We start from the raw sequence: 23,747 nt of genomic DNA, 5'->3' as shown, positions 1-23,747 counted from the left end.
CATGGCTGTGGGGATGGCATCGTTAGGCTTGATCCACCTGGATTCAGACTGAAATAACTCAACAGCTATTGAATAGGTTGCCACGAACTTTGCTACAGAAATCTACATTTTCCAGCCTGAAGCCTGAATTTTATCTACCATGAGATTGAGGTCAAATTGTTTATTAGGCCACTACTTTGGTTTATGATCCAATACCTGCACAACTGACATTCCACCAGCCTCAGCTGCACTTTGTGTTTAGTGCTGACTGGTAAATGTTAGCATGCTAACCAAAGCTCATGGTGAGACTTTCCTCACTATACTTCGACTGTATTTCCCCGATCCACAGAGAAAGGCTGAACTCCGCCAGTATGCTGCCGCTGACTGTGGGCTGAACTCCGGTTGAAGCTATGGCTGAGGTTAATTCACCGTACACACGACCAATCAAAAGACCAATCAAAATCACAGCCATGGTATACAACAACCACTATAGCCATACTCAATCACAGCAGCAGCTGGTCATAAGACAACTAGGCCACCACGAGCCTGCTCATTATTACCTGCAATGATAAGGACATGCATTTGTAAAATGTGGGACACAGTACGAAGAGGAGGACTGAAGACACTGCATGAACACAACAGCAAATATGGAACATTTGCGAAATATTAAAGCTTGGTCATGAATGCTGGTTTTCTGATTGATAAAACTTAGGATGACTTAGGACAACAATAATTTAACCATCTCCAAAAAACATGTAAACATGCAGTAAATAAGATTAAAGTCTTAAAATCATTTGTCATCATTAATTTCATTTTATTTCCAGGTCAAAACATTTTGATATTATATACTGCTATCAAACAGAAAATATAGCACAAAAAGCCCCCTTTCATACACAGTACAGATAGATAAGGAACCAACATACTCTTTGTAACTGCGAGCGACATCATATTAATAAGAAACCACAACCCAGAGTGGACAGACAGAGTGTCCTCTTACAGGAGGACCACAGGTGAGGACCACTCACTCACTCACTCACTCACTCACTCACTCACTCACACACACACACACAGTTCATTATGGCTTTACTCAGGCATCAAGGCACCATTAGTCATGACCTACTTGAAGTCAATAAAAATAAACACTTCCTCCAGATGTTTCAAATTAAAAGCCTGCCGTATAAGGAACAGAAGGGACCTGAGAGCCACTGGAAGGCTCTTAATATGAATCATTTGTAGAGGGGGTGCTGACTAGTTCAAAAGTGATGGTACAAAGTCCCACTGGCCCAAAAAAACATCTACAAAAACAATCATCACCCTGAACAGACTACTGTAGGTTCTGCACTGTGCATTATTCATTGCTGAGCACCGTCAAGGGGAAATTTGTTTCTTTGTGACAGACAATAAAGTTATCTGAAAACCAGCACCATTACAAAATAGTTCATTTAAAAAAGCATTCATCTGCTACTGTATCAAAACTGCCAGAAAGAAAATACTGACGCACAGGTGAACAATTAATATCAATGGTAATGCTTGAATAACTTGTTGTTTTCATTTTTGTCTCCGTCTTTGGTGAAAAGCAATCATTCAAGCCAACCAAAGTAATCGCTTGGAAACCATGGCTGTAATATTCCCTCACTTCATCTACAGCATGTGCTTACTCTACAGATACGTTAACAGGGCAAGGATTCTTCAAACACACAAGGAAACCTTTCACATGATTTATTGGTGCAAAGAAACCCTTCACTTCTGTAACTGTAAACCACAGGAAAAGGCTGGAAGTGGGAAATCACATTACAACATGACTTTACAATTTGAAAGGCACCATTTTCAAAAGACTAACGGCTTTTTAAAACAACAATATAAAAGATATATACAGATACACTGTATAAGGAACTGTTCAGGCACTGAATCCATCCATCAGACAAATTCATCAAATGAGACGCTCGTTAGATTTAACTTTGACAGGCCGAGACTCGCTGTGAAATCATCAGTGGACTACTGATGATGTAACTGAGCGTCAGCGGAGCAGAGTGCGATCACAGTGACACCAGCGACATGTGCGGCGTGGCTGGACTGTGAGAGCTTCCTGAAGGAGAGGAACCCGAGAGAAGCGCTCTGCTTCCCTCCCGCTACAGACACCACAAGAAGAAGAAAATACTGAAATACTGATGCTGATGACACTGTGAGAGTGGCACACACTTCATGCTCCGTCTGTCACTGCACCAAAAACTTTTGGCACAATACAAATATTTATTTGCTTCATTTACTGATATTGTATTTGTGAGTTAAATATTAAAAAATCCAGGTTCTGATGAGAATGTCTCATCATTTGTTATTCGTGGAAGCAAAGTAAACATCAAAACACATTTTCGACCTGATGTGCAGCGTCAAGTCTCACCATTACTGCTGACTAAACTGCTGTCCCTGACTGTAATACCATCCTCGATACAGGATGAAATAGAAATGACAGCTCAAGAAAACACTGTCTTTTGTTTATTAGGCCTGCAATTACCACAGTTCCACTTTCTTTCAGCTCGATGGAAGCCCATATTGGATATATATATTAAATCTAAACACGTGATATGACACCTGAGTTCTTTCTGTTATTTGTTCTGGCAAACAGCTTGAGTGTTGTGGTGACATCAGACAGTCTGACTCTGTTAAGGCCTTTAAATTTAAACTTCAAACTCATCTTTTCACCTGGACTTTCAATGTGTTGCTCATTCGCTGATGCCTTCAGGTCTTGTTCCTGTTATCATCAGTGGATCATTAAGCCTTGTTATTGCACTCTATGTTTGACCACTCTATCCATATTTGTCATAAAGCTTCTTTACAATCTACAATTGTGCCATCATGATTGTCCATACTGTAATGTTGCCATGTTGGTTTATTCTGTACACACATCTATTTCCTGTGTGTCTGTCCTGAAGAGGGACCCCTCCTCTGTTCCTGGGGGCTTCTTTGAGTTTTCCTTATCTGAGTGAAGGATTTGTGATATTCTATAAATAAAAATGTATGTGACATGATCGAATGCAGTTTCAAAGCAGCTGCAATGTCCAATCAGTAATAGATTTCTGATAAACTGGTGTATTCATTTCATATAAGATGGACCGCTATGATCTGCATAGCTTGAGCCAGCACTACAGCTAGTGAGCTAATTTGCTAGCATGCATGCTATTCTTACACTGATAACATGAGGACAATATCAGGGGGAAATCTGTAAAATGTGGAACTTTAATCCAGAAATGATAAATTATTGTGTTAAACTGAGGTTAAACCCTGCTGAACAGAAGTGAACATGTGTAGGAATATTCATGAAACTGATCATAAAGAGGGTGCTCAGCTTGTTACATGTCTTTCATTATTCTCCCTTATCAGTTTTATTGCACTGATCACGTTTGAATCACAATCTGGGAAAACCTAACAGGTTGTCACATCTCTGCCTGTGACGTACGCCTCGCCACGTGTTCATGTACAGTTCGTACAGTACAAGCGGACAAGCTCACAAGGCTTCAGATAACTGGCCTAGTGACCCCTGCAGATCGCAGTGGTCCGTCGAGAGTCTCCCGTGTGAGAAGGCTGGAGGCTCGAGCCTCCTCGGGGATCCCCCCTCACAGCAGAAATTGGAACGTCTTTCGTGGTGACAGACTGGATCAGCTGACTCATGCGAGAATAGAGGAGTGGTCAAATAAAAGAAGAGGGATGTGTGGCGATGTACTAAAGCTGAACACTGTAGCTGAACATTTAAAGCACACCTACATCAGGATGGTCACAGCCAGTATCATAGCTTTTTCTTATGATACAGTCCGTCTCACGTACGTTTGCATAAATAAAATTAGAGAGGGAAGCAAAGTAGAGTGTGTGTGAGAAGGTCAGGCTCGTTCAGTTTGACCATCTCACGGCAACGTGTGATCAGGACATGACAGAGTCTGGGCACTTTGTCATTACATGACAAACCGGAATAATAAACCCTCTTGTAAACATTTTACAGGCAGGCCAAAAACCACCTATCATATGATGACCAGGTTTGGAGTGTGTATGTGTGTGTGCATGTGTGCATGTGTGCGTGTGTGCGTGTGTGCGTGTGTGCGTGTGCGTGTGTCTCAGAGCTGTCTGGTCAGTCTCCAGGTGATGAAGCTTCCTATAGCCAGACCAGCGATGAAGATGAGGGCAAGGCCATAGCTCTGAGAGCTCATCGATGACACGCTCTGCATGGATGCCACCGCCAGCTCCGAGAAGCTGTTGATCTGTGGAGAGACAGCTCTGGTCATGTGATGCATCCCGCTGTGGAACGTGTGTGCATGAACATTACTTTGACAGATATGAAACTGGTTTGAAAAGGTATTATTTTCTGTCTTTCTGTAGTCCAGTTGACCCAGGACGTGAAAACAGGACTTTACATTATTCTGAGAATAGAAATGAATTACTTTTGGAATTAGTTCCTTTGACCTATGCATCTGTTCTTAGGACTTAATTATTATTATTATTATTATCATCATCATCATTATCATTATTATTATTGATGATGATGATGATGATGATAATAATAATAATAATAATAATAATAATAATAATAATAATAATAATAATAATAATAATAATAATAATAATATTATTATATTGCTGCCTTTCTCTTTTTTTAATGAATGGATCATTTTGCTGCTGCTGGTGTTGGTGTTCTCTCTCCATCAGGGTCTGTTCAGGTTCACCACATTGTGGATTGGTTCTCATTATCCCTGCATCGACTTGCATTGGGTCTTATTGGTGAATTTGTGCATACTGGGTTTAGGCAGGTTTTCTATGGGACCGATTTTGATTGGGTCCAGTGGAGACCTCCACTGTGTCAATTAGATCAAAAACTGACTTTTCACACTGTGGCATGTGGCCTCTCCAGTGACGATCTGCTGAGTGTTTGGTGGTTCTTTATTTTCAGCCTCAGAACATCATTAACATGAAACTATCAGCAAATAAACTCACATACTAGCTCTCTCAACCACTGTTTCTTTGCGTTGCTCGTGCTCTCAGCTCATTCGTGTCCTCTTTATCTCGCTCTTTTTCTAACTCTTCAGGAAGCACATAAAAATGTGTGATTAATTTGCGATTAATCGCGAGTTAACTATGACATTCATGAGATTAATCACGATTAAATATTTTAATCGATTGACAGCACTACTTCACATACACTGTTTGAAAAGGAGCAATAAAAAAAGAAGGAAGCTATTTCACAGCTGTAGATGAGAACACTTCCTCTGTAGTCTGGAGGTTAAACAGCTCCCCCTACTGCTCAAGCTAATAACATGCCCCACCGACATGTAAAATATCACTGATCACTGACTTCTGTGAACAGAATCTGTACACCATATAACACCATCCATTCCACTGGGAAAATGAAATAAATATGGCTTTGTGTACACTGCTGTTACAATATATATATGTGAAAGCCTTACATACCCATCCTCCATGATCCCGAATCCACTCCAGGAGGTTTTTCCTGAAAAAATCCACAGTCCACTTCAGGATCTCCCTCACAGACTGAGGGAGATGGGCCTTCACCATCTGATGGACACACACACACACACACACACACACACACACACACACACACACACACACACACACACACACACACACACACACACACACACACACACATCACTAGTTTGACAGGCAATTTCATGTCAATGCAGGAAACATGGACGGAATTACAGAATATAACAAAAACAGAACCAACCATAAAACGTGATTATCGTGGAAATTGCAATTAATAACAATCAGGCTTTTCCCTACCATTCTGACGCCTAAGCTGAATGAACTATGCTGCTATGGTTTGACATCTCTCTCTCTAACACACACACACACACACACACACACACACACACACACACACACACACACACACACACACACACACACACACACACACACACACACACACACACACACACACACACACACACACAGTATGTTGAGACACCAGCATGCTGTTATCATCAGCAGCTCAAACCATTTAAACCAACCAACCAAGCCTCTTCAGCTACTTCATCCTAGCAAGCAACACACCATAAACCTTCTGTCTACAACGTCACCAGTTAAAATAAGTTAAAGATTCTGCACTTCACCACCCTTGGCCCAGCCCACAGCCATTCACAGGAAGTGTCTGCCACGGGCACTCCTGTGCTGCTGGAACAGCCCCCACTCCTCTGGTTCCAGGCTGCACGCTGGGACCTGGCTGCTCCCATTCAGCCACAAGTGCACTAAGCAGGAAAAATTATTTCCACTAAGTCTTTTGGATAACAATCAACGAAACACTGAACAAGCAGATGGAATCTGGGATGACAAGTAGCAGATGTCAAACTACACGACACATTCCCACCTGATGGAGACAGGAAGTCAAGAGGCGAATACCAAAGCATAAAATCCTTGTTGATGAGAAACACAAGGTGGGAGCCAGTTGCTTTGACTTTGCCAATTTTGGTATCAGGTAGATGTTCTGAAAACCCTTTGGTGCACAGGAGGCGAAGAGTTCTAGAAGAATCCTTTGGTAGTTAGAAGAACTGACAGACTCTACAGCTGAACAGGCAAGCGACCGACACTTCTACAAACACAACCTTTCTCACAGAGCAGCCAGTCACAACACTACCCTCCTTCTGATGTCAAAAAGACAAGATATCATCTAAAATCTAGAAAGCGAGAGCACAAGTACCACTTTAGTTTTCCCCATGGTCCATTCTGATCCGCAGCTAAAAGAAGCTAACCCACCCTGACAGCCAGCTTGCCGGCGACATAGAAGAGCACAGCAATCCTCTCCCAGGTGATCCCGTGTTGAAACACTTTGTCTGCTACATCCTTGAATCTGTCCCACATAGAGCCGGGGCAACATGCCACTCCATCTATTGCACTGCAAAAGAGACACAAGACAGGGTGAGGGTAGTTTATGTTTTAAAAACTTCTGTTGAAAAACTCAAGAGCACTTCTAGACGTTTTCAGGATTCTAACATGAGCTCTGAGGCTCTGAAGTGGCTGAGAGACTCACTCTTGGAATTCCTTGTCGTCTTTGACCCTGTCGCCGATGATGCGAATCATTTTTCCCAGCTGGGTCACCATCTTCTGCTCCTGCACAGTCTTAACGTCCACGACCAGTGGTGTGAGAGGTGGGAAATCCTGTGACGGTACATCCCGCAGCTCCTCCTTTATGACCCTGGAAGAGAACAGGACGTTAAAACACGGGCGTTTCCCAAACTGACCCCTACTCACCAGAGATGTAACAATATCAAAACCACCAGGTGACCACATCCATGATCAGTTTACACTGGCAGGTTTAACAGTCTGTTTGGTGGTTAGCTCAGCTGTGGTAGTTGAACCGTGGTGAAAAAACGCTGCTACACACCTCACTCGACCAAGCAGAGGGCTGGCACGGCCCACGGTCAAACCAGCTTGTGAAGTGAGGGATGAAGTGATGGCTGCTTTTATTGTATTGCACATTAAGCGATTTTTACAGCAGCTTATTGCTGCCACTGTGTCAACACTAGATAAACACTAAAAGTTGATGCAGCCCATTTCAATGATTTGAAAGGCAGCCATTTCTCAAAAGAGCATCACACAGTCTCAGGACCTTTCCATTTATTGTCCTCATTACTGTATGAGTCACAGGTGCTACAACATGTAGTACATGAGCGGTGTGATTTACAATAAAGAGGTAACAGCTGTTACTGTGAAATGAAACCGAAACTTGCTTGAAACAAAGAATGTTTTGATGCAGAGTTATACCAACAATTATTTTCATAGTTGCTTATGTGCCAATAATTTGCCTATTCATGATCTGGTTTCTAATATTTCAGAACATGGTGGAAAAAGCACATCAAAACTGCGTGTTTTGTCCGAGCAATAGTCCAAAATGTATTTTTTTTTTACATTTAGTTTTGATTTACACAAATGATCCCTTAACTTAGTTGATGCTGATACATTTTGTTTAGCTGATTTTATGGATGAATTGACCAATCATTTCAGCTCTAGTATACCATAGTATGATATCATATGTCAGATGTCGCTACAGATCAATGATGAAGATGACGTTTCTCAATTTAAAAATATTTAGAAAATGTTACAAATTTATTCAATGTAATATAAACGCATTTGTGTTTTTTTAATGAATATATCTGTCTTATTGTTTTTTGTTTGTTTGTTTGTTTTTTACTGTGGATTGAACAAAAGTTATATGAAGACGTCCTAGTCTGTTTTGTATTGTCTGCTTTTTTTTCATCAGTTTCAACAGATGTGTGTAACAGTGTCAACATGAATGTGGAGGTAAATGGAAGGAAACTTACTCTTTGATCAGGGCCTCTCCTATCCTCTCATCTGTGGAGGAATAAAGCCATCAGTACACTCGTCACACACGGTCAAAATGTTACAGGACAGCGAGAACCTCTGAGTGCTTTCAATGTTGTCACCATTATTCAACATAGCCGACAGACAAAACGTAGCAGTGAAAACTATGTTTGTTAGCTCACGACACTTGAATTTGACTTGAAGTTGACGTCCAAAGGGGCTCACAGAGCTTACCTGACATGCCGTTTCCTTCACATGCCATGGTTTAAAAGAACAACTTAAAAAAACTTCCGTCAAACTCTGCTCCTTCACTTTCTAAACTTCCAAAAAAAATATTTATATTAAACGTTCAGAGTCTGTTAAAAGTGAATACCAATAAAACCCGCCAAGCCTGACAAACACACATCGAGAAAAATGGTCTTCCAGAGTTCCTCTGGGAGGTTATGTCTCGAGCGTTAATGGGCGGCGCAAATGACGTGTCCTTTATTTAAATGTATCCGTGTAGAAACATGTGTCCGGTTTGAGATCAAACTACTCAATATCAGCTTGATGGCCGGACTAGAAAGATGTGGGGTTGTATAAACAAAATGAGTATGTTGTGTGGTAATTGCTTGTTTTATCATGTGTAGTGGGTCATATTTGAAGACAACCAATGCAGCATCTGGGATATCTTACAATGTCAGAAAGAATAGAAATTATAATCACGTAAATCATCTCGTACAAACAAAAAGTACAGGAGACATACACACTGTGTGCAGAGACTTCACCATGTAAAGAAACACACTGCAGATATCCACAGTACGATCCACAGAAACATTTCTCAGGAGATTCATGAATATTTCAATGCTTTTTACATTAAAAGCACATGTTTATGCGTGCCTCACAGCAAGAAGGTTGCCGGTTCGATCCCCCGAATGGGCCTTTCTGTGTGAAGTTTGCATGTTCTTCCCGTGCATGCGTGGGTTTTCTCCGGGTACTCCGGCTTCCTCCCACAGACCAAAAACATGCTCATTGGGTTAATTGGTGACTAAAATTGCCCCTAGGTGTGGGTGCGAGTGTGAATGGTTGTCTCTCTCTATATGTTGCATGCCTCTAAGGTAGGTGGATGAAACACAGTAACCCCAAAATTCCACCGGGCACAGCTGCTGAGAGGAGCCCATGGCTGCTGATTGTTGGGACGGGGTTTGAGGTTTCTTTGGAATCTACATCACATCATTTTCTGAATGATGACTGTGATCAAGCCATGGCCCTGACAAGCTAAATAACAGCTTTTATCCCTGACAGTAGCCCCAACACTGATGTAGCTAATTAGCAAATAAATAACAAAGTGGAATTATGCACGAGTGCCACATTAAAGCTATACATACGTGCATATGCACAGACACACACACACACACACACACACACACACACACACACACACAACAGGAAAAGGCGGTTTCTTTTAGTCCATTCAGACATATTTAATGCTTTTGTATGTACAGAGAGTTTTTGGCAAGATTTTAAGGTAGGTACTCAAAGCAAATTATCCCCTTTACATGTCAAATGCATCTTTGTTATTATTGATTAAAATATTAAAAAAAAAAAAAAATAGAGAATCATTACCAGTAATTAACAATTAAATATAAAATCCCACATAATTACTCAATACCATTTTTCACTGCCTGTCTCATTTGCTCAAACATTAGCACAGAGTTAAAGTCAATAAATCACCAAAACAACCACTCAATCATTCACTTTGTAAGTGCATATGGGTGCCCTGTAGGGAACCTTCAAAGGGGGCCTTGTCTGGGTCCTGTTTTTCACATCTGGCCTGATGGTTACACAAAACAAACTGTTCACTAATGGCACATTATTATCATTTTTCAATGGATAAGCGGGAAGCAGATTCTGCTTTTGAGTAAAGACTGTGTTTTCTGCGGTACAAACTGGTGTCCTGTTGTTGCAGGTTTTGATCTTTTCATGGAATTTGTTGAATACAGAAAAATATGAAAGAACACCAGACTTTTAATGGAACTCCACCAAGCTATTTTTTCAATAGTACTCAGTTATTTAGGGTTCTTATTGGGCTGTTTTGAAAGCAAATCAGAAACATGGCAGTTCTGACACAGAAATCCAGTTTTCATACATGTCATCTTCTATTATACACCACCTATACATCCAGTATTGCAATGCATACACACATGACTCTTGCATAATTAAAGATTTGCTATATAAGAGCTGGGCTCTATAGACGAGTGACATACAGAGTAATGATTCAAACTTTAAAAATCATGTGCCTTATTCTACAGGGTTACAGTGTTCATTTCAGCGCTTAGTCTCATGTGTGCCATGACACTGTTTTGGCCATTTCCCAAGATGATTCTTGCTTTTGCCGATGGATTATGAGCACAAGCAGCAGGAGGCCAACTGCAGTTCAATGAATGAACCCCCACACCCAGTGCTTAACTTACAAGGTCCTAATCACATGCATTTTCAGGTTACCACTTACTGAAACTGTGCAGGTATTTCAAATAAAACAGATGATAAGACCATAACAAAATAAAGTCATTTCCACAAAATCCACCAAAAAGAGCTTGCATTCGAAAAAACTCAACATTGGATGTGCAAAAGGGGGATACAGTTGGTCTGTTTCCTTGTTTGTATGACATTTGTGTCTTAATTACAGGTTTCAAGGTTGAACAGGAGAGTGCAAAATACTTTTGTATATCCACCTGAAAATGAATTAAGTCCCTTTCTCATCCTTGTCCTAAAACAATTAGGAACTTTATTCATCTTCTCTATTTATCTATTAGACAGGCCATTACAAGTTTACAGCACTGTTTTAAGGCTTACACCACACAGAATTAATCTTTGCACCCTAAAAGTTAGCTTATATTTGCCTCTTTATTCCACCAGCTGAAATCCTCAGCCTGCTTTTGACCAGTTAAGATGAACTCCTTTTGTACAAACAGTAGATTGCTGTTTTGTTTGAAAGCATTTCCAACATGGCAGTGCTCCATCCATAATGTGTGACTGACCTAAGTAATCACATCCTGGTGGCTTCATCTTCCATCTCATCCCCGTCAGAACACGTTGCACTTTCTACCTCCTTTTTTGACAGGCGGAGGGCAAAGGACAGCTCGGATGGCCTCGTCAAAGACCGTCTTCAGGCCTCGCTGCGTCAGCGCAGAGCACTCCAGGTACTTGACAGCACCTGTCAGAGTAACAGCCAAGGACATATGGACACGGAGCAACCAAAGCATGCTGGACGTTTTACACACATTTAGATTCAATCAAATGCTATCAGCTATTTCCAAAACATTTTTAGCTTTGTGTTTTATCGCCTTGCAGTTATCACTTTCCATTCTCTCCATCCAAACTTGGATGGGGCAGATAGTCCATCATTGGTTTATTGTTTATGTCAGTTATGGGGGGTTTTGTTTTGATTTGCTTTTTAAATCACATTCATAATTAATATGCATAACATACATATTCATATAAAAGCCAGTTTTCAATTCAACCTAGATCCAGATCTTCCATAATAACTAACATATTATATCTCATTTGTTTAATCCATACAAAAACCTACTTGGGGGGTTATGTGCATAACAATTACTTGACTAGGAGCAGGAACTTAATGTCTCCACTGGGTCATATGAAAATGGTATTAATGCTGCCATCTAACTCTCTGCCAGAAAGAAAATATGCCTCTTTCCCAGAAGACTGAACCATTCTTTTTTTGTATGGGCTCCAGGAGGAGTTACTGTTCTGCTGATAGAGGCTGAAATTTTTGCCTATTCTTCTTGGCAAAATAGCTCAAGCTCAGTCAGACTGGATGGATATCATCTGTTAATGTCAATTTTCATGTAGATTCTCAGTCAGACTGAGGTCTGTGCTTTGGGCGTTTCTAAGACATTAATGCTCTTTGCCTGAAACTATTCCAGTGCATTCTGGCTGCATGTTTCGGCTCATTGTCCTGCTGGAAGGTGAAACTCTGTCCCAGTCTCAAGTCTCTTACACACTGAAACAGGTTTTCTTCAAGAGTTGCTTAGTACTTGTTTCCATCTATCTTCCCCTCAACCCTGACCAATTTCCCAGTGTGTGCTGATGAAAAGCATCCCCACAACATGACGCTGCCACCACCGTGTTCCACTGTGGGGATGCTGTGCTCAAGTGATGTGCAGTGTTGGGTTTCTGCCACATATCATTTTTCACCATGGCCAAAAAGTGCAGTTTTGGTCCCATCTGACCAGAGTACCTTCTTCCACATTTGCTGTTTCTCCCACATGGCTTGTGGCAAACTCCAGCAGGATTTCCCATGGCCTTCTTTCAGCTATGGCTTTCTACTTGCCACTCCTCCGTAAAGGCCAGATTTGTGGAGTGCATCTTTTGGATAAATTGACCGCATATTCAAAATCTATATGGTTATTTTCTTGCCTGATAATATATCCTGACTTAAGTGTCATAACAGTTCAAAATCTCCACCATTACCACTAGACTGTGGCTGATGAAGTTTCACAAGTCCACCAGAACACACATAAAGACAAAAACACAGACTGAGTAAGGCCAAGTGTCTTCACTCTTCACCCTTCTCAAATGTCTACAGTCTCATTGTGAATACTGACAAGAAATGAACCATTGACTACTCTGAGAGTACCAAATCAATCTAAAAACATCTGACTACAGCTGAAATTATTATAAAGATAACCAAATTTGTTGTTCATGTTTTAAATAGTGCTGTCAATCAATTAAAATATTTAATCACGATTAATCTCATGAATGTCATAGTTAACTCGCAATTAATCGCAAATTAATCACACATTTTTATCTATTCTAAATGTCCCATTAATTATCATTTTAATACTCTTATCAACATGGATAGTGGAAGTGGATAGGCTTGCTTTGTGCAAATGATTTTTATTGAAAACGTGTAGCGTTATATTTCATATACTGACATTCTCACTTTGAGCAGTCATTCACGTTTGAATGAATCAAGTCTCACAATTTAACACTGTCAATAAACAGATGAGAAAAAAAATAAATACTTGGTTACAAAAAGCCCCTTCAACAACCCTTTCTAAGAGATCAAAACAGGGTGATACAAGATAAAGTTACAAAGTGCACATCATTGTAAACTAGGACTCAAAGCCTTGTTCTCACTCTTTCTCATGAGAAATGGAAAACAGTGCAGCCACTTTTATTTGTTGTAGTATACCGCTCTCCTGGTCCTTACTCCGAATTTATAGCTGAGTTCTCGGAGTTTCTATCAAGCTTAGTTCTTGAAGCAGATAAAGTAATTATTGTAGGTGACTTTAATGTACATGTCGACGTTGATAATGACAGCCTTAGCACTGCGTTTATCTCAGTATTAGACTCAGTTGGCTTCCGCCAGAATGTACATGAACCGACTCACTGTTTTAACCACACCCTCGACCTTGTTCTGACATATGGCATTGAAATCGAAGACTTAATAGTCTCCTCACAGAATCCTCTTTTATCAGACCATCATTTAATAACTTTCGAATTCATATTACCAGACTACCAGCCAGTAGGCAAAAATTCTTATACCAGACTCCTGTCTGATAGTGCTGTAGCTAAATTTAAGGATATGATCCCATCAGTATTTAATTCAATGCCATGTCTCAATACAACTGAGGAGTCTTATGCTAACGTTAGTCCCTCCCAGATTGACTTCCTGGTTGATAGTGCTACAGGATCGTTGCGTATGACACTTGACTCTGTTGCTCCCCTAAAAAAGAAGAAAATTAAACATAGGAGGTTAGCTCCATGGTATACTCCTCAAACCCGCAAATTAAAGCAAACTTCACGGAAAATAGAAAGGAAATGGCGTTCTACCAAATTGGAAGAATTTCGGTCCGCCTGGCAAGACAGTCTTAAAATATACAGGAAAGCCCTCCGCAGTGCCAGGGCAGCCTATTACTCTGCACTAATAGAGGAAAATAAGAACAATCCCAGGTTTCTCTTCAGCACTGTAGCCAGGCTGACAGAGAGCCATAATTCTTGTGAACCATGTATTCCTTTAGCTCTGAACAGTAATGACTTCATGAGCTTCTTTAATGACAAAATTCTAACTATTAGAGACAGAATTCATCGACTCCTGCCGTTAACAGGTACTGTTTTGTCTTCAAACGCAGAAATCGTAGAAACTGTTACTCAGTCTGTCGCAGTTTTAGACTGTTTTACTCCTGTTGACCTTCACCAACTAATTTCAATAATTTCATCATCAAAATCATCTACCTGTATTTTAGATCCTATCCCGACTAAGCTGTTTAAAGAAGTATTACCTCTAATTGACTCTTCAGTTTTAGACATGATCAATCTCTCTTTATCAACAGGCTACGTACCACAGTCCTTTAAAGTAGCTGTGATAAAACCGCTACTGAAAAAGCCTACTCTTGATCCAGGGGTTTTAGCCAACTATAGACCGATATCCAACCTTCCCTTTCTCTCAAAAACTCTTGAGAAAGCAGTTGCCAATCAGCTGTGCGACTTTCTAAACAATAATAGTTTATTCGAGGATTTCCAGTCAGGATTTAGAGTGCATCATAGCACAGAGACAGCACTGGTTAAAGTTACAAATGACCTTCTAATTGCATCTGATAAAGGATTTGTCTCTGTACTAGTCTTACTGGATCTTAGTGCTGCATTTGACACCATTGACCATGGCATCCTATTGCAGACACTGGAACATTTCATTGGCATTAAGGGGACTGCGCTAAGCTGGTTTAAATCCTACTTGTCAGATCGCTCTCAGTTTGTACGCGTTAATGACGACTCCTCTGTGCTCACTAAAGTCAGCTATGGAGTTCCGCAGGGTTCTGTGCTTGGACCAATTCTATTCACCTTATATATGCTTCCTTTAGGTAAGATTATCAGGAAGCACTCAATAAATTTTCATTGCTATGCAGATGATACCCAGCTATATTTATCAATGAAACCGGAAGAAACCAGTCAGTTAACTAGACTACAAGCATGTCTTCATGACATAAAGACCTGGATGACCTGCAATTTTCTGATGCTAAACTCGGACAAAACTGAAGTTATAGTAGTAGGCCCTAAACATCTTAGAAGGTCACTTTCTGATGACATAGCAGTTATGGATGGCATTGCGCTGGCCTCCAGCACCACTGTAAAGAATCTGGGAGTTATCTTTGACCAAGACATGTCCTTTCACTCCCATGTAAAACAAATTTCAAGGACTGCCTTTTTTCACCTACGTAATATCGCAAAAATCAGGCATATTTTGTCTCAAAATGATGCAGAAAAACTAGTCCATGCATTCGTAACTTCCAGGCTGGATTATTGCAATTCTTTACTATCAGGCTGCCCAAATTCGCTGCTGAATATTCTCCAGTTGCTCCAGAACGCTGCAGCACGTGTTCTGACAAAAACCAGGAAGCGAGATCATATTTCTCCAATACTCGCCACTTTGCACTGGCTCCCTGTAAAGTTTAGAATAGAGTTTAAAATTCTCCTCCTTACTTACAAAGCCATAAGTGGCCAGGCACCTTCTTATCTTAAAGAGCTCATAGTACCTTATTGCCCTACTCGAACACTGCGTTCCCAGAATGCAGGTCTACTTATGGTTCCTAAAGTCTCAAAAAGCAGAACAGGAGTCAGAGCATTTAGCTATCAAGCTCCTCTCCTGTGGAACCATCTTCCAGTCTTTGTCCGGGAGGCAGACACTGTCTCTACATTTAAGAGTAGGCTTAAAACTTTCCTTTTTGATAAAGCTTATAGTTAGGGCTGGCTCAGGCTGGTCCTGGACCAGCCCCTAGTTATGCTGCTATAGGATTAGACTGTTGGGGGACATCCAAAGATACACCGAGCTCCTCCGTCCTTCTGTCCCTCTCCATCCGCACGCTCTCATGTCCTACCACGGCGTCTTACTAACTTAGCTCCTTCCCCGGAGTCTCTGTGCTTTGTCGTCTTGCAGGTTCCCATGGACAGTGGCTGAATCTGGATTGTGGATTTCAGCTGCGTCTCCTGCCTTGGCCCTGCCTGACATCCACTGCAACTGCTACTGCTGTTATTACATCCACTGTCACTGTTACTGTGACTGCATGTCTGTCTCTCTGTCTCTGTCTCTCTCTCTCTCTCTCTCTCTCTCTGACTGCTTTTCTTTCTGTCTGTCTGTCTGTCTGTCTGTCTGTCTCACTCTCTCTCTCTTGCTCTTCCTCTCTCACCCAACCGGTCGAGGCAGATGGCCGCCCACCCAGAGTCTGGTTCTGCTCGAGGTTTCTGCCTGTTAAAAGGAAGTTTTTCCTCGCCACTGTCGCCAAGTGCTTGCTCATGGGGGAATTGTTGGTTTCTTTGTAGATAAAAGAGCTTGGTCTGTACCAGCTCTATATGGAAAGTGTCCTGAGACAACTTCTGTTGTGATTTGGCGCTATACAAATAAAATTGAATTGAATTGAATTGAAACATACTTGAACATACTAGCAGTCAGACTATGATGCTCTTCCATTTATTCACCAGAGGTTTATCAGCCCAGCCTCTTATTTCTCTCCAGAAAGAATGAACATTACTTGGCTATGGCTGCAGTAAGCTTGTTCTTTGTTGCGATATCCATATGCCTCTGTTGAAAGCCATCCATTGTCGCCTGGTTTTGACAAGGAGGCGGCGGAGAATTCGTATTCACTGTGTGTTTGGCCATCAAATGGTATTTCAGACTGGATGTGCTGCGGTGATAATTCAGTTCACACCAACAATACACACAGATAACTTTGGTTTTGTCAGTCGACCCATCTGGCAACTTTTTGAAACTAAACTTTACATTCAGAATCTTGTTCGCATCCATTTCAGCGTTTCGCACTTGACATCCACACAAACCGGTAGCCTACTTTTTTACAGCTAGCGAGCAGGTGAGAACAAACACGTGCGTGGGGCGTGCCCATTGTTTTGTTTCCGGATCCTGTAGTTTTTCTGATGTTACTAGCAGTGGCCACAGCTTATAAAAAAACTACATGTTCACTTGGTCAGTAAGACCGTTTATCTCGCGATTAAAAAAAATGACGTCATTAAAATTGATTTGCGTTAATGCGTTAATAACGCGATATTTTTGACAGCACTAGTTTTAAAACATTCCAAACTACTAGTATGGTCCAGAAATCTGAGTGTGAAAGATGACAATATATTACACTAACAGTGTGTGTATCATCCATGTATAACAGCTCACACTGTGCTGTTACATTCAGCATTATATTTCCAATCACATGTGTCTTTAGCAGAACAATCAGTCAACACAACACAAACGACACACACACTCTCACACACACACCATCCATACCCACCAATCTCCCTGGCCATGGCCAGGCCCTGCGGGTAGGTAATGGGAGAGAGCTTTTTGTCTCTTAGCCGTTCAATGGCATCCTTGTCGTCGCGCAGGTCCAGCTTGGTGCCCACCAGAATGATGGGTGTGTTCGGGCAGTGGTGACGAACCTCTGGATACCACTGCAAAGAATGACGCAGAGGTCAAGTGTTAATATATGTATAATTACAGCAGATTCTGTTTAAGACACACACTCTGATTCTGCGATGGGGCCTCATAGTAGCCTAAATCTGAGTTTTTCAAGACAATATGAAGAAGTTTCCAGCTCAGTTCAAAAATATGAGCAGTGAGCTGGGATGTTTAAAAAATTAAACATTGTCTTTAATCATTAAGGTCTATGTCAGTCAGACAGCGAGTGTACAGTGAGTACAGTTCTTGTTGATTTCATACTGATGATGAGCTGAGATCAGCACCTTGGCTCGGACGTTCTCAAAGGAGGCCGGGCTCACCAGAGAAAAGCATATCAGGAACACATCCTGCACAGAGAGGACAAAGAATCACATACTCAAGCCAGAGGAACATTTCACAGTCAGGCTAAAAGCTCCATAATAGAAACAGATTTTTAAAAATTGCACTATGAGAATAACGAAACATTTTGGACATTTTCCTGGTTGACAACACAGCTACATCCTATATTTCAAAGTAACAGCTAAGCTAAGCAGAGCAGGGGATTTAAAAAAGAAATGTGACCACAAAGAATGTGACTTATCTCAGTTTATGTACATTTTACATACATTTAAAAACCCAACCCTATTCACCAAAGCTTGGTGGCACGGTGGGACAAGTGGTAACACTGTCGCCTCACAGCTAGAAGGTCCCGGTTTGAATCTCGCTGTGGGCGCTGGTGGCGTGTCCTCCACCATGCCTTTGGTGCCTGGTGCTCAAGGAAAAAAGGGCCTTTCTGTGTGGAGTTTGCATGTTCTCCCCGTGCTCACCTGGGGTATCCTCCATAAAAAATACCCCCACTAAAAACATGCAAGAAGATCACCACCTGACTAATGGTGACGACAAAGGAACTGGTCCCTGGGTGCCGCTGTCGGCTGGCAGCCCACCGCTCCTGGTCTGCCGCGGAGGAAGGGCTGACCAAGGATGGGTCAAATGTGGAGAAAGAATTTCACATATGCACGGCGTGTGCAGTTTCCCCCCTAACTCTGCCTGTTGTGTTCATTGTGACAAATAAAGGATGTTTTCTTTAACAGTGTCTGACTGGCATCTAACCCAGGAGGAGGGTCATAGAGTGGGAAATGAACCATTCATCAGAAATGATCTGGTTGTCCTGTGAACGCAGCCTTATTGACATGCTGAGCTGGTACAGACGCAATCACTGGCAGACAGCCTGGTGAGAGCTGCTGGTATGGAGTCCTTATAAACATCAGACTCATACTTATCACAATAGCACATTACTTTTTGGTGGAAGTAAACAGTAAATAATTAACTTTTTAATGAAGTAACTGTCACTAATTACTATTTTTCAGTAACGGTCACAACACAGCTAACACAGCTAAATACTGAAACAAAGCCATCTTACTTATCTAGTAGCATTTTGTGACATGATTCAATGGGATTTTAACATGCATATGATGAATAAATGCAAAAATATGTTTGTGAGATATAAGAACGCTTGTGTGTAATATGGTTTGTATTATTTTTCTGAACTTTTATTGTTCAAAAATTACTATAATAACTGACATGGAAGTGTGTGTGTGTGTGTGTGTGTGTGTGTGTGTGTGTGTGTGTGTGTGTGTGTGTGTGTGTGTGTGTTACCGTCTGAGGGTAAGACAGGGGGCGGAGCCTATCATAGTCCTCCTGCCCTGCTGTATCCCAGAGGCCCAGGTTGACTGGTTTCCCATCCACCATCACATTTGCTGAGTAGTTGTCAAAGCTTAGACAGACACAAGACAATGTCATCAATATGTGGGTTTGATTTTTTACTCCCACAGCATAAATGATACAGCTGACATTATATCAGATGCAGGCATTAGTTTAGTACTCACACAGTGGGGATGTACTCTCCGGGGAAGGCATTTGTGGTGTAGCTGATGAGCAGACATGTCTTACCCACCGCACTGGAGAGGGCAGAGAATAATAACACATCTAAATACATACATGATCACTACTACTGAATCAGAAATGCTGCAACAGTTATCCGTTGATTGCAGTGCAGTATACAAGGAATGGACACAGTAAAACATTCAAGAGGTAGAAGTCAAAAAATGAAATACAAATCAAATGCTGACTGGGCAATTATTTACCTCAGCTGCAGCTGCAGAGAGAACAGGACCTCTATTTGAAGTCCCCTTTTTAGAGGCAAATTTTACTGAGAAGCCACTGTGTACTGATCTCCTTTTTATTTTGTTGAAAACTCAAGGCTTCCTCCACATCTACCTTTTACCTTGATGAAGTCTGCAGGAAGTACTGAGTTACATTAACAGCTGCTTAACAGAGATCAAAAGACAGAGCGAGAGGAAGAGACTGGAGATCAATGGTGAATTCAATCAGGAGAGTGATGGAGAGTATGACATCAGTAGTAGTAGTATGTGAATATTATATTGGCTTTAATTTGAAATTCAATTCAATTGTGGGATGCATCTGGCTTATATCATACAATTCATCAACCACTGCTGGAAAAGTTGGTGGGTGGAAAGCCAGTGAGGGACGATGTCCTAGTCCTTCAGTACTCACTATGAGATCATTTAAGGGCTTGAATCATTTTTTATGAGGAAAATAATAACAATAATTTAAAAAAAAACTCTGCTGACTATAGCACTTTTGCGTTCCTTTGTAGCATTGTCTTGTAGCATCTATGTCCAGTTGGACCAGAAAGTTGCGTTAGGGCACTTATTCTTGTTGTTCTCTCCCATCTAGAACCTTGCTTGTGATGTATGAAAATCTCATATGTACGTCGCTTTGGATAAAAGTGTCTGCCAAATGACAAACTGTAATTGTAATTGTAATCAAAGAACAAAATGATCCTTTTTGTTGACTTGCTTTCCATCATTTGTAAGGACTTCCTGTTTTTTGTCAACTCCATATATCTAGCAACACACAGAGGAGCCCAGAGGACAGAAGGAAGAGGAAAGAAGACAGAGAAAAGGAAGACTGCATTCTGTTGATAATGACAGGCGAAAATTTGGGATATGCAGATAAAGCAAGACAAGGTCATCTCTATAGAACCTCACAAAGAAAATTACATTACAGTGCATTTAGTTGCTGTCTGTTGCTGATGTAAAATCCTCAAAGCCGGATGCTGAATGAAATTAAATGAGTATTTTAATAGTATTGTTAGGCTACTTGTAAATGATTGGAATACTTCCTTCACTACTTCAGCCTTCAGATGTTTAACCCCACTTTAAAAACCAATCAAGCCGTTCCTGGAGAGCTGAATGTGACAGACGGATATAACACGGTCCCTCTGGCTGGAGTGTGTGTATCTGGTGAAGCATCGCGGGCTGGCGTGTAGGTGTGACAGCATTACATCATTAAAGAGGAGGACAACCCCAAGCCTATGTGTGTACAGCACGCGCGCGCGCGCACACACACACACACACACGCACACACACACACACACAGATGATCAATACAGCTGGAGGCTTAAAGAAGAAAAAAAAAACAACAACAACAATGAAATAAAATGAGCAGTAGAAACCCTCACGTGAGTGCTGGTGCCACCCACCGCGCACCTGCCCTTCAATTCATCAATATCATCATTTCATATCACAGATCCATTTTACGCCCATCAGGGCTGAGGCCCCGGTGTTTTCAGTGACAGTCCCCATCATCCACACCCCCCACACCCAGTCCAGCCCCCCCTGCAACAACTGCCCTCTCAGCCGCGAATTCCCTCAAGAAAACAACATTTGCACTCGTACAAACACCGAAAAAATTCTCACCCATCACCCACGACCACGCATTTGATGGCCTGCATTGAGGGAAGAGCGCTGCTGTCCGCGGGTGGAGTTTACAGAGTGTTAAACAACGTGCCACCACCCGCCTTCTCCGCTGTCTGCAGCTGTAGTAAGAGGTGTGCTGCTGCTGCACGGCTGCTGAGCTGGAGCGGCAAACGGAGCACGTTACCGGCCTTACACGAAGTGTTCCGGAGATGAACGAACGAATTTAAAGGGCCAGTTAGCTGTGACCCATAGACATAATGTGACCTGCTCTTAAAACCAGTGAACACCCGCCTTGGCCAGAACAGGGTGTCTGTCACCTACCTATACCTCCTAGAAATCCATGAACTCAGAAAGCTAACAGACTGATGAGGGATGTGCTTCATAGGCCATCCCAAACACACGTGCTGTTTAAAGAGGGACTGTAGTACATTATGCTGATACAATGTTGTGCTGTGTCCTTTCAGCTGTGTGACAGTCAGGGCCGTAACGTGATCATCCTCGCCCTCTTCACATGCCAACGTCTACTGATGGTTCCATCTGGATCAGTCATAGCATGCAAATATAAATAAATCTATGTCCAGTACATGGTAAGGACCAAAAAAAAGTTAATGCAAAGGCTGAAGTTTCTTTTTTTTTCTTTTTTTTTTTTCCAATCATGTACATTACGTCATTTGGAGGCATAAATGACATTTCTCTCAAGGTTATCTTAAGGCGGATGCTACAATCTCTTTTTGACCAGTGAAAAGCTGTAGGTCACTAGTTGTTTTGTTCTTTTAAAGATATTTAAAATGGTAAAAAGCACTGAGGGCCTGTTGGTTATAGGGCACAGACCAGGTAAACAATGCAAAGTCATTAGGTTAATTGCAAAAGGCATCATTTATTTGTTTTATATAGGCAGTCACCCATCCATAGATCACGTTAATTACACTTTACTTTCTAAATATAAGGAAGACATACCAAACACATAAACATCAGAAACCGTACTAGGCTATATTGTTGCCTATAATCACAAAAGTACCTGATTACACTGTAAACTACACACTCTTCTTTGGCCACAGTTGGCATTATTCAGTTACAGTGTCCTCAGCTGTGGCTAAAGCCCAGTGAGATACAGGAACTGCCACCTGAAAGGACTGGAGCTGCTGATCCCCCGAACTCTGGAGGAGCTGGAAAGATGCACTCCACAAATCTGGTCTTTACGGAGTGGCAAGAAGAAGGCTGTTGCTGAAAGAAGGCCATGGGAAATCCTGCTGGAGTTTGCCACAAGCCATGTGGGAGAAACAGCAAATGTGGAAGAAGGTACTCTGGTCAGATGGGACCAAAACTGCACTTTTTGGCCATGGTGAAAAATGATATGTAGCAGAAACCCAACACTGCACATCACTTGAGCACAGCATCCCCACAGTGGAACACGGTGGTGGCAGCGTCATGTTGTGGGGATGCTTTTCATCAGCACACACTGGGAAATTGGTCAGAGTTGAGGGGAAGATAGATGGAAACAAGTACTAAGCAACTCTTGAAGAAAACCTGTTTCAGTGTGTAAGAGACTTGAGACTGGGATAGAGTTTCACCTTCCAGCAGGACAATGAGCCGAAACATGCAGCCAGAATGCACTGGAATAGTTTCAGGCAAAGAACGTTAATGTCTTAGAAACGCCCAAAGCACAGACCTCAGTCTGACTGAGAATCTGTGGTGAGATGTGGAAACTGACATACAGATGATATCCATCCAGTCTGACTGAGCTTGAGGAAAAAAAATTGGCAAAAATTTGCAGTCTCAGTCTGTGCAAAGCTGACAGACTAACTTTGTCTAACGTGGTAGATACGACCGTGTCAGGCCATATACAGCATTTTAGAAATGGTGATATGCAAATCCCCCAAACACCCACAGTCCCTAAACATGCAAGCAGGTATTTTAAAAAATATTTTGGATATTTAATATTTCATGTATTCAGTCAACTGTACAGTTAGAATATGTTGTCGTCAGGAGTACTTCCCAGCTTAGTCCAATTCATGTAGCTGGTGAGAGCTGTGCCAATGTGGAGCAGAATCGGCTCATCCAGAGCGTCTCGACTGGGAAGGTGAGTCTGTTTGTGTAGGATGGAGCAGATCAGCTCAGACTTTCAGCTTCAGTCTATGTGACTTCCATTTACAACTTCTGGTTTCTTTAGAATTATATTTAAATCTGAAGAGGGCCGTGACTAAAAGGCAACAAGTGTT

General features: G+C 41.6%; 2 protein-coding genes across 4 annotated transcripts; both read right to left on the bottom strand.

Moving 5' to 3' along the window:
* Nucleotides 1-2,199: 2,199 nt before the first annotated feature.
* On the bottom strand, nt 2,200-8,777 carry LOC139343610 (apoptosis regulator BAX-like). The gene is made up of 6 exons (XM_070981348.1): nt 8,539-8,777; nt 8,304-8,334; nt 7,013-7,177; nt 6,739-6,877; nt 5,431-5,535; nt 2,200-4,226 (listed from the first exon to the last, which is right to left on the bottom strand). Exons 1-6 carry the CDS (start codon nt 8,564-8,566, stop codon nt 4,083-4,085), a joined length of 612 nt encoding a protein of 203 aa, XP_070837449.1. The 5' UTR covers nt 8,567-8,777; the 3' UTR covers nt 2,200-4,082.
* A 973-nt stretch (nt 8,778-9,750) lies between these two features.
* Nucleotides 9,751-21,723, bottom strand: rac3a (Rac family small GTPase 3a). Of its 3 annotated transcripts, none has more exons than XM_070980994.1 (6): nt 21,529-21,693; nt 19,633-19,704; nt 19,403-19,520; nt 18,052-18,114; nt 17,601-17,760; nt 9,751-11,500 (listed from the first exon to the last, which is right to left on the bottom strand). In XM_070980994.1, the coding sequence occupies exons 1-6, from the start codon at nt 21,561-21,563 to the stop codon at nt 11,370-11,372; spliced, it is 579 nt and encodes a 192-aa protein (XP_070837095.1). In that variant the 5' UTR covers nt 21,564-21,693; the 3' UTR covers nt 9,751-11,369. The 3 variants fall into 3 exon arrangements, 2 of the variants coding, with proteins under 2 accessions (XP_070837095.1, XP_070837096.1); XM_070980995.1 differs by having other exon boundaries at nt 11,292-11,500; nt 17,597-17,760; nt 21,529-21,668; XR_011603100.1 differs by lacking the exon at nt 9,751-11,500 and adding an exon at nt 13,190-13,435 and having other exon boundaries at nt 16,733-17,760; nt 21,529-21,723.
* Nucleotides 21,724-23,747: the final 2,024 nt, after the last annotated feature.

The sequence above is a fragment of the Chaetodon trifascialis genome, chromosome 15 (genome assembly GCF_039877785.1).
Source record: "Chaetodon trifascialis isolate fChaTrf1 chromosome 15, fChaTrf1.hap1, whole genome shotgun sequence".
Taxonomy (NCBI): domain Eukaryota; kingdom Metazoa; phylum Chordata; class Actinopteri; order Chaetodontiformes; family Chaetodontidae; genus Chaetodon; species Chaetodon trifascialis.
Note: the sequence above shows the minus strand (reverse complement) of the source record. Positions and strands in the feature narration are given on the sequence as shown.